Genomic DNA, 11,296 nt, shown 5'->3' with positions numbered 1-11,296 from the left:
CTTCGCGTGATTGTCGTCTCCCCATAACTTTCACTGGTTTCTTTCACGCACTTCGCGTGATTGTAGTCAAAGTAGTTATCAGTGGTGTTGCTCATTAATAAATGTTTTCGGCATGACATTCTGGTAAAGCGAGTGTTAGTGGAACATTGGCCCGCCGCCCCACTCTTTCCCTGTGCCCCACAACCCAACCACCTTGTCTACCTGTACATAGCTTATAATTTACATAATTTCCATTGGTTTCTTAATCGCACTTCGCGTGATTGTCGTCTCCCCATAACTTTCACTGGTTTCTTTCACGCACTTCGCGTGATTGTAGTCAATGTAGTTATCAGTGGTGTTGCTCATTAATAAATGTTTTTGGGATGACATTCTGGTAAAGCGAGTGTTAATGGAACATTGGCCCGCCGCCCCACTCTTTCCCTGTGCCCCACAACCCGACCACTTTGTCTATATGTAAATAGCTTATAAATACTTGTGAGGAAGGCGCATTTATACCACTGCGATTTCCCTCTTACCTGTTCATTTGCATTTCCAGATCCATTCCCAATTTAATATTCAAACAAAATCATGATGCCCTCTCTCTCTTTTCTGTTTGCGCCTCTGTTCCTCCTGCTCTTCATTTTCTCATTCCCCTCCCTTGCTCGCCCATTTCACGATGATCGGCAGTCGCTGTTGCAATTCAAGAAGCTGATCACCAGTGATCCTTACGATTCCATGGCCAACTGGGGTCCAACCACCCCTCTCTGCAACTGGACTGCGGTCACCTGCAGCCACCGACATCCGAATAGAGTGGTGGGCCTCGACCTCAGTGCCATGGATCTGCAAGGTACAATCTCTCCTTTCTTAGGCAATCTCTCATTTCTCCGCTCACTCAGTCTTTCACACAATACACTCCATGGTCATATCCCACCACAATTGGGACGCCTCTTTCGTCTGAAGATGCTCTGGTTGGAGCACAATCAATTAGAGGGAAGCATTCCGAGTCATTTGGGCAGTTGCAGAAATTTGACTCTTCTGTCGCTCGCAAACAACAATCTGGGTGGAAATATCCCCGTAGAGTTGGGTTCGCTGGTGCATTTGGAGGTTCTTGACTTACAAATCAACTGGCTCACAGGTTCAATTCCCTATTCCTTAGGAAACCTTTCTGCTTTGATTAAACTAGACGTTTCTACAAATAATTTGACTGGTGTCATTCCATCCCAATTGGGTTCGCTCAGTAATATGCAATGGCTTGTACTTTTCTCAAATCAACTGGTCGGCAATATTCCACATGAATTGGGCATGCTCACTCATCTGGTTGTGTTTGAAGCATATAAAAATGTTTTGTCCGGCACTTTTCCGCTTTCTTTGTCAAATATATCTACTTTGCTTACATTAGATATTTCCATAAACAAATTTACAGGAAACATACCACAAGAATTGGGTCAGCTCATTCATTTGGAAAATCTTTTCTTATATCAAAATGATTTTTCTGGTACTATTCCCACTTCTTTATCTAATATTTCTTCTTTGAGTGTTTTGGGAATTTGCACAAATAAATTGACTGGCACCATTCCACATGAATTGGGCTTGTTCACTAATTTGAAATGCCTTCATCTATATGACAACAATTTGTCAGGCACTATTCCCTCTTCTTTGTCAAACATTTCCACTTTGACTGAAATACGATTTGAGGAAAACGAACTTAGAGGCAACATTCCCACTTACTTGCCAAATATCATTAACTTGAGAATAATATCTTTATGGGGCAATTATCTTAATGGAAAGATACCAACTTCCATTGGAAATTGTTCCCAGCTCTATTATCTCTTTCTTAATAACAATGAGCTGAGTGGGAGTGTGCCAATAGAGTTAGGTAAGCTATCCCTCCTTAGACAACTAGACTTGCAAGATAATCAACTTGATAGTGGCAACACTACAACTATGCCCTTTCTTGTAGCCCTCACCAATTGCTCTCAGTTACAAGAACTATGTTTGGATGACAACAAACTAAGTGGTGTTTTGCCCCCTGCCATAGGCAAACTTTCTATCCATATGTCTATCTTATCATTATCAAACAACATGATAGAAGGAAACATCCCTCCACATATCAACAATCTTAGAAACCTAACCTTTCTAAATTTAGCGAAAAATGTTTTAAATGGTAGTATTCCACCATTAGGAAACCTTGAAAAATTAGAAAGATTATATTTAGGAAACAACAAATTGAAAGGGAACATCACTGACCACTTTAAACAACTAAATCATCTTGGTCTCTTGGACATTAGTACAAACATGCTTTCTGGAAAAATTCCCAATTCTCTATGCCCCAGTAAACAACTAAGGATCCTTTCCCTTCATGACAACTACTTTTCAGATAAGATACCTGCTACTTTAAGAGATTGTGAGAATTTGGAAATATTGGACTTGTCTCATAATAGACTAAGTGGAAGCATACCACGAGAAGTTGTCACTCTTCCTCACTTACTCTTCTATTTAAATTTGTCATGGAATTTGTTGGAGGGCCCTTTACCTCCAGAGATTGGAAAACTTGGAGACGCTCTAGCTATAGACATTTCTTCCAATCTACTAACCAGTGTCATTCCAACAACACTTGGAAGTTGCATTGCTCTTGAATCATTGAATCTATCTAACAATTCCTTAGAAGGTTCAATTCCAGACTCACTTGGAAATCTACAAAATCTTGTGGACTTAGATCTCTCTTTCAACTCCTTATCAGGTACAATACCAATCACTCTTAACAAGTTGAAAAACCTCCACTGTTTGAATTTATCTTTTAATACTCTCAAAGGAGAAATATCAAGAGGATTTTTCACAAATATATCCATCATCATTTCCTTAATTGGAAATTCTCGCCTATGTGGACCACAAGTATTTTCATTACCTCCATGTCGAACACCAACAAGTCATGTTGAAGTTCTAATGAAAGTTCTATTGCCAATAGTTGGTGCTATTGGTATTATATTATCTTGTCTACTTTTAAAATTCTTTTGGAGGGGCAATTTTCAAATAAAAGAGCCACATTTTCTAGAAGTTATTTTGCAAAAATTAGAGCATCAAAGGATCTCATATCAAGAGCTCGTGGGAGCAACTAATGGATTTATTGAGGCCAACTTGTTGGGGAAGGGTAATATTGGATCAGTCTACAAAGGTATTTTGAGTGATGGCACACTTGTTGCTGTAAAGGTTTTCAATTTGCAAAGTGACCAAGTTGACAAGAGTTTTAAAATGGAATGCAAAGTCTTGCAAAAGGTTCGACATAGGAATCTTGTGAGGATCATAACCTCATGTTCCAACCTCCACTTCAAAAGTTTAGTGTTTGAACTTATGAGTAATGGAAGCTTAGAGAAGCATTTGTATATTAATAGAGATGAAAACTATAATACAAATGTGTGTGAATTGGGATTGAAATCTCGACTAGACATTGCCATAGATGTGGCCCATGCCATAGAATATCTTCACCATTATTCCCCTGTACAAGTAGTGCATTGTGATATAAAACCCAGTAATGTGCTTTTGGATGAAGACATGGTAGGGCATGTAACAGATTTTGGGATTGCAAGATTAGTTGGTGCTACCACTAATGATTCATTTACTTCAACACTTGCTTTGAAAGGATCTGTTGGCTACATTGCACCAGGTATAATCTTTTGAAATATTACTTTTATTTGTATTTTTTTCATTAACAATGTAATTATTTGATTAGGGATGCCTTGAATGCAGAGTATGGATTGGGTGAGAAGGTTTCAACTCAAGGAGATGTTTACAGTTATGGCATTCTTTTATTGGAAATGCTTACTAGAAAAAAGCCGACCAGTGACATGTTTGATGGAGACTTGAACTTGAGCAAATGGGTAAACTTGGCACTTCCAAATAGAATGAATGAGGTAATTGACATTTGTCTTTTGAGAAAGGTGGATGAATATGAAATTGAAGACAATGATAAATGCAAATCCCTACATTCTTTGTTACGTGTTGGTCTACTTTGTTCAAAAGATTCACCTGAAGAACGCCCAACTATAAGGGATGTGTTGATGGTGTTGGAGAGTGTTAGAGAGGATTTGGTGAAAAACAAAGTTGCTTCAAAGAAATTAAGACCAAGCATATCTACTTTGCTTTCCGTTACAAGTGCAACGGGGAATAATGCTACTACATCAAATGATCAAAGTTCTACATTTTAATCAAATGGTAGGTATTTACATTACTCAACCATTAATGCAGTTTTATGTTAAACAATGTTTTCATACATATAAACTAGATGTTTATCGTTATATTTTAATGTGTAAGTAAAACAAGATATGTCTAAATGTATTTCTAATATTCATCTAATTAATAATCCAATAAAAATGTTATATGAAATCATCTCATTAAAATCCATTTTATTTTATCCCAGATCCAAAATTGATGGTTCCTAGCCATACAAAAAGCAGTAAAAAAAAGTGATAAGAAATTGCGTATATATATATATACTAGTTTGTTTAGAGGATTATAATTTTAAGATTTTTTTAACCATCATAAATTTCATCAATCTGTTTTGTTCATAACACATATTGTTAGAAAAAAATAAGCATTATTTTAAATGTAAATTTTAAATTTTATAGAATGATGTCCACGGGCTAGCCTCCAAGGCTTTACTCTTCAACTATACCATTATGGATTCGACTAGCAATAAAAGGAAAATGATTAATATCCTAAAGCTGTGACCTTTATATACAATTTATGATGACTTAGACCTCCCGGGATTATCAAAAATATTAATTGGCTTGTTATCAACATCCCTACCGATGCTCAATTACCAACTTCACTGGTATGCAAAACCTTTCTTGTTTTATTTTTTCTCTCTATCTATATATATAGACCTAGTTTAGTAGTTAATCTTTTGGCCGGTGTTGTACAGTTTAGATATTTATGTCAGATTTGGAATCCATGATTTAAAGTTTTTTCCTATATTTATAAATTTAAAGGGTGGGAATTAAACTTAATATTTAATGTCATTTCAATCAAAGGGGTTATATATTTTTATTTTGTGGACGTTTCTATTTAGTTTAGTTTTGCTGTCCTAATAGACTAATAGGTTCATTATTTTACGATAATTCTGATATTTTTATTATCTCATAAATTTCGTCATAGTTTTATAACTGTCTAAGAATTTCAGACATATTTAGTACCTTTTATGGTTGTAAATTTTATGCAGGATATTCAGTTGAGTAGGTGAAGAAGAAGACAAAATAAAGAAGAATAAATGATAACATGTCAGTGATATGTATGATATTCATTAGTCCACCTAAACCTTGCATATCAATATCAATTTTAATTTAGTTACATAAACAAATTTGTGAACTTTTGTTGCAGCTATAACTACAATTGACACCATGGGCACCAATATTCTTGTGGAAGTCAAGAACATACTAGAAACAAGGCTACAGGTAAGCATGATGATATATTCATCAAAACATATACTTGAGGCACATGATATTCCAGATAAAGAGTATTTATATGCATATAGCATTGCATGAGAAACCAATGAATTGCTTCTTCGATTATATCCAAATTTATTCCTATATATTAAATTGTATATAGCTCAAAATTGAAAATTAAACTTCTTTGCTCCAATACATGTCAGACCAGTTCAAGCCTTTTAAATAGAGTCCAAAATATAATAAGTCTTCCATAGACTTCCCAAAACTTCCGGGAAACTCTACATAAAGTGTTCAAAAGTGTCTATGGAAATATATGCACAAACATTGTCATGAATGACAACGTCAATGGGATTAGATCTGATATTGATTTGGAAACATACAGGAATAGCTTGTTTTCCATCCAAAGAAGGAAATTAGTTTTTCTAAACAATAGAACCATCATTTGTTTCTTTTCAAAACCAAGATCCAACTACCACTTGGAGTACATATGAGAGAGAGCCAGTTGTAGAATTAATTTTTTTGTAAAAGGCACATGAAAAGTGATAACAAAGATATTAATTTTATTTTATATGTAAACCAATGTTTTTGTGAGGATTTTATTTCAATTTTTATTTAAATTAATGTTTGAATCGTTGGCAACTTGCATCAGTGAATTTTGCGGCAAGACTCAGAAGTGATGGAAGAGCTTAACACTACTTCACATGTTCATCATAGTTCAAGTAGGAAGTTCCTCAGATTAGAAGAGCCTAGTGGCTTGAATTTGCTCGTATTTCAAGCCCATTACACCTCATATTGTATGATATTACACATTGTTACACATTGTGATTTTCATCACATTTGTGGATATTTACAGTGGGTATGTTCGAGTTTTGGACCTGTTGTTTACTTAGATTGAGTCACCAGATGATAGAGGTAATATTATGCTTATGCATTGATAAAATTAGTTGCACATTTTTTTGTCTTATAATTTAATACCCATATACTTTATCGTAATATTTTGTTTCAATTATCTGATTATTATTACTTATTTTTTGTAGATATGGATACATATGTTGGGGATCAACCTCCCAATAGGATGAGAAAATGGATGAGGTTGTCTAGTAGCCTCTAGCACGTAGACCTGTCATGCCATGCAATCTGCAACATAAGGTCCAGATTAAGTTGATGAATTGCATAGGGAGGTAGTGGCATCTTTTCATGCTAGATATATCTTGCAGTCATTGAAGTTGATAAAGATATGGCGCCCACCTGCTCGTGACATGATGTTACTGATGTGTCATGTTATAGGTATCTATATATATAGAGCTAGTTAACTAGTCAATCTTATGGCAGGTGTTGTACAGTTTAGATATTTATGTCAGATTTGGAATCCATGATTTAAAGTTTTTTTTTCTATATTTATAAATTTAAAGGGCGAGAATTAAACTTGAATACTTGAATATTTTTATTTTTGTGGATGTTTCTATTTAATTTAGTTTTGATGTCATAATAATTTAGTTGATGAGTCAATACCATTTTACTAATAGGTTCATTATTTTAGGATAATCTGATATTTTTATTATTTCATAAATTTCGTCATAGTTTTATAACTGTCTAAGAATTTTAAATATATTTAGTGCCTTTTATGGTTGTAAATTTTATGCAGGATATTCAGTTGAGTAGGTGATGAAGATGATAAAATAAAGAAGAATAAATTATAACATGTCAGTAATATGCTGCACTGGTATGATATTCATTAATCCACCTAAACCTTGCATATCAATATCAATTTTAATTTAGTTACATAAATAAATTCGTGAACTTTTGTTGCAGCGATAACTACAATTGACACCATGGGCACCAATATTCAGGTGGAAGTCAAGAAGATACTAGAAACAAGGCTACATGTAAGCATGATGATATATTTATCAAAACATATACTTGAGGCACATGATATTCTAGATAAAGAGTATTTATATGCATATAGCATTGCATGAGACACCAATGAATTGCTTCTTAGATTATATCCAAATTTATTCCTATATATTAAATTGTATATAGCTCAAAATTGAAAATTAAACTTCTTTGCTCCAATACATGTCAGACCAGTTCAAGCCTTTTAAATAGAGTCCAAAATATAATAAGTCTTCCATAGACTTCCCAAAACTTCCGGGAAACTCTACATAAAGTGTCCAAAACTGTCTATGGAAATATATGCACAAACATTGTCATAAATGACAACGTCAATGGGATTAGATCTGATATTGATTTGGAAACCTACAGGAATAGCTTGTTTTCCATCAAATGAAGGAAATTAGTTTTTCTAAACAATAGAACCATCATTTGTTTCTTTTCAAAACCAAGATCCAACTACCACTTGGAGTACATATGAGAGAGAGCCAGTTGTAGAATTAAATTTTTTGTAAAAGGCACATGAAAAGTGATAACAAAGATATTAATTCTATTTTATATGTAAACCAATGTTTTTGTGAGGATTTTATTTCAATTTTTATTTAAATTAATGTTTGAATTGTTGGCAACTTGCATTAGTGAATTTTGTGGCAAGACTCAGAAGTGATGGAAGAACTTAACACTACTTCACATGTTCATCATAGTTCAAGTAGGAAGTTCCCCAGATTAGAAGATCCTAGTGGCTTGAATTTGCTCATATTTCAAGCCCATTACACCTCATATTGCATGAGATTACACATTGTTACACATTGTGATTTTCATCACATTTGTGGATATTTACAGTTGTTGTCAAGTTTTGGACCTGTTGTTTACTCAGGATGAGTCACCAGATGATAGAGGTAATATTATGCTTATGCATTGATAAAATTAGTTGCACATTTTTTTGTCTTATAATTTAATACTCATATACTTTATCGTAATATTTTGTTTCAATTATCTGATTATTATTACTTATTTTTTGTAGATATGGACACATATGTTGGGGATCAACCTCCCAATAGTATGAGCAAATGGATGAGGCTGTCTAGTAGCCTCTAGCATGTAGACCTGTCATGCCATGCATTCTAGATCATAAGGTCTAGATTAAGTTGATGAATTGCATAGGGAGGTAGTGGCATCTTTTCATACTAGATATATCTTGCAGTCCTTGAAGTTGATAAAGATATGGCGCCCACTTGCTCGTGACATGATGTTACCGATGTGTCATGTTGTAGGTATCTATATATATAGAGCTAGTTAACTAGTCAATCTTATGGTAGGCGTTGTATAGTTTAGATATTTATGATAGATTTGGAATCCATGATTTAAAGTTTTTTTTCTATATTTATAAATTTAAAGGGTGGGAATTAAACTTGAATGCTTGAATATTTTTATTTTTGTGGACATTTCTATTTAGTTTAGTTTTGTTGTCATAATAATTTAGTTGATGAGTCAATACCATATTACTAATAGGTTCATTATTTTAGGATAATTCTGATATTTTTATTATTTCATAAATTTCTTCATAGTTTTATAACTGTATAAGAATTTTAAATATATTTAGTTCCTTTTATGGTTGTAAATTTTATGCAGGATATTCAGTTGAGTAGGTGATGAAGAAGATAAAATAAAGAAGAATAAATGATAACATGTCAGTGATACGTTGCACTGGTATGATATTCATTAATCCACCTAAACCTTGCATATCAATATCAATTTTAATTTAATTGCATAAATAAATTCGTGAACTTTTGTTGCAGCTATAACTACAATTGACACCATGGGCACCAATATTCTGGTGGAAGTCAAGAAGATACTAGAAACAATGCTACATGTAAGCATGCTGATATATTTATCAAAACATATACTTGAGGCACATGATATTCTAGATAAAGAGTATTTATATGCATATAACATTGCATGAGAAACCAATGAATTGCTTCTTAGATTATATCCAAATTTATTCCTATATATTACATTGTATATAGCTCAAAATTGAAAATTAAACTTCTTTGTTCCAATACATGTCAGATCAGTTCAAGCCTTGTAAATAGAGTCCAAAATATAATAAGTCTTCCATAGACTTCCCAAAACTTCCAGGAAACTCTACATAAAGTGTCCAAAATTGTCTATGGAAATATATGCACAAACATTGTCAAAATGACAACGTCAATGGGATTAGATCTGATATTGATTTGGAAACCTACAGGAATAGCTCGTTTTCCATCAAATGAAGGAAATTAGCTTTTCTAAACAATAGAACCATCATTTGTTTCTTTTCAAAACCAAGATCCAACTACCACTTGGAGTACATATGAGAGAGAGCTAGTTGTAGAATAAATTTTTTTGTAAAAGGCACATGAAAAGTGATAACAAAGATATTAATTTTATTTTATATGTAAACCAATGTTTTTGTGAGGATTTTATTTCAATTTTTATTTAAATTAATGTTTGAATTGTTGGCAACTTGCATCAGTGAATTTTGCGGCAAGCTTAGAAGTGATGGAAGAGCTTAACACTACTTCACATGTTCATCATAGTTCAAGTAGGAAGTTCCTCAGATTAGAAGATCCTAGTGGCTTGAATTTGCTCGTATTTCAAGCCCATTACACCTCATATTGTATGAGATTACACATTGTGATTTTCATCACATTTGTGGATATTTACAGTTGGTATGTTTGAGTTTTGGACCTGTTGTTTACTCAGGATGAGTCACCAGATGATAGAGGTAATATTATGCTTATGCATTGATAAAATTAGTTGCACATTTTTCTATCTTATAATTTAATACTCATATACTTTATCATAATATTTTGTTTCAATTATTTGATTATTATTACTTATTTTTTATAGATATGGACACATATGTTGGGGATCAACCTCCCAATAGGATGAGAAAATGGATGAGGCTGTCTAGTAGCCTCTAGCACGTAGACTTGTCATGCCATGCAGTCTGGATCATAAGGTCCAGATTAATTTGATGAATTGCATAGGGAGGTGGTGGCATCTTTTCATGCTAGATATATCTTGCATTCCTTGAAGTTGATAAAGATATGGTGCCCACTTGCTCGTGACATGATGTTATCGATGTGTCATGTCGTAGGTACCCTCAACCTCATTCGAATGTTAAAGGAAAATGGTTAGTCCATGCCATCTTCTAAGAATGATGCTCTGGGCCCTCCACATCATGAATCTTCACCACCTGGTCCTCCACATCATAATTTTGCACCACCTAGTCCTTTACATTGTGCTTCTCCACCACTTAAACCTTCATATCATGATTCTCCATCACCTGTTTCTTCAATAGACCCAGTGACATCCCTTGATTCTCCTCCACATGAATCACCAGTTATAACATCCACTCCTCCTCCTTCACCTCCTCCACATGAGTCACTAGTGGAACCATCCACTGATTCACATCCTCCTCCTATTGCTTCTCCTCCACACGCATCACTAGTTGCACCATCCACCATTCCACTTCCTCCTCTTCCTTCTCCTCCACTTGTGTCATTATCTACACCATATATTGATCCATCCATTGATGCCTCTAGCTATGATGGTGGACCTTGGTATCAATGATATTCTACATGATATATATTGGGTGGTAAATATTTGACTAGAGATGTATATATGGCATGATTATGAATTATGATGAGATGTTTAGTTGACATGTTTATTTCTTTCGATGAGATATTGTATGTTTGAGATGTATATTGTTCATCTATATTATTTTTTTTCATATCGTGTTGATGGTGCATGTTTAATTGATAAAATGTATTGTAAATAGGCTAATGATCAAGATTAATAAAGATTTCTCTATTTTTAAATTGAATTTGCAATGTATGCCTCATATGAATTTAGAATTTCCATATTACTTTAGTTTTATGAAACCGTTTAGTAATTTGGGTTATTGTGCAGACATGCACTCTACAATCCGAGTATGGGTA

At 33.9% G+C, this 11,296-nt stretch overlaps 1 protein-coding gene across 14 annotated transcripts; it reads left to right on the top strand.

Annotated features, from left to right (window-relative positions):
* Window positions 1-503: 503 nt before the first annotated feature.
* On the top strand, window positions 504-10,999 carry LOC149209666 (uncharacterized). Of its 14 annotated transcripts, none has more exons than XM_089396448.1 (8): window positions 504-3,640; window positions 3,724-4,188; window positions 5,353-5,426; window positions 6,070-6,332; window positions 6,458-6,601; window positions 7,066-7,143; window positions 7,233-7,306; window positions 7,950-8,069. In XM_089396448.1, the coding sequence occupies exons 1-2, from the start codon at window positions 568-570 to the stop codon at window positions 4,179-4,181; spliced, it is 3,531 nt and encodes a 1,176-aa protein (XP_089252574.1). In that variant the 5' UTR covers window positions 504-567; the 3' UTR covers window positions 4,182-4,188; window positions 5,353-5,426; window positions 6,070-6,332; window positions 6,458-6,601; window positions 7,066-7,143; window positions 7,233-7,306; window positions 7,950-8,069. The 14 variants fall into 14 exon arrangements, 11 of the variants coding, with proteins under 11 accessions (XP_089252574.1, XP_089252576.1, XP_089252575.1 ...); XM_089396450.1 differs by lacking the exon at window positions 7,950-8,069 and having other exon boundaries at window positions 6,070-6,139; window positions 6,274-6,332; window positions 7,233-7,926; XM_089396449.1 differs by lacking the exon at window positions 7,950-8,069 and adding an exon at window positions 5,195-5,252 and having other exon boundaries at window positions 7,233-7,926.
* Window positions 11,000-11,296: the final 297 nt, after the last annotated feature.

The sequence above is a fragment of the Pinus tabuliformis genome, chromosome 1_2 (genome assembly GCF_031772625.1).
Source record: "Pinus tabuliformis cultivar Carrire ecotype Pingquan chromosome 1_2, CPIR1, whole genome shotgun sequence".
In the NCBI taxonomy this organism is placed as follows: domain Eukaryota; kingdom Viridiplantae; phylum Streptophyta; class Pinopsida; order Pinales; family Pinaceae; genus Pinus; species Pinus tabuliformis.
This window is presented reverse-complemented; position numbering and strand designations above follow the sequence as displayed.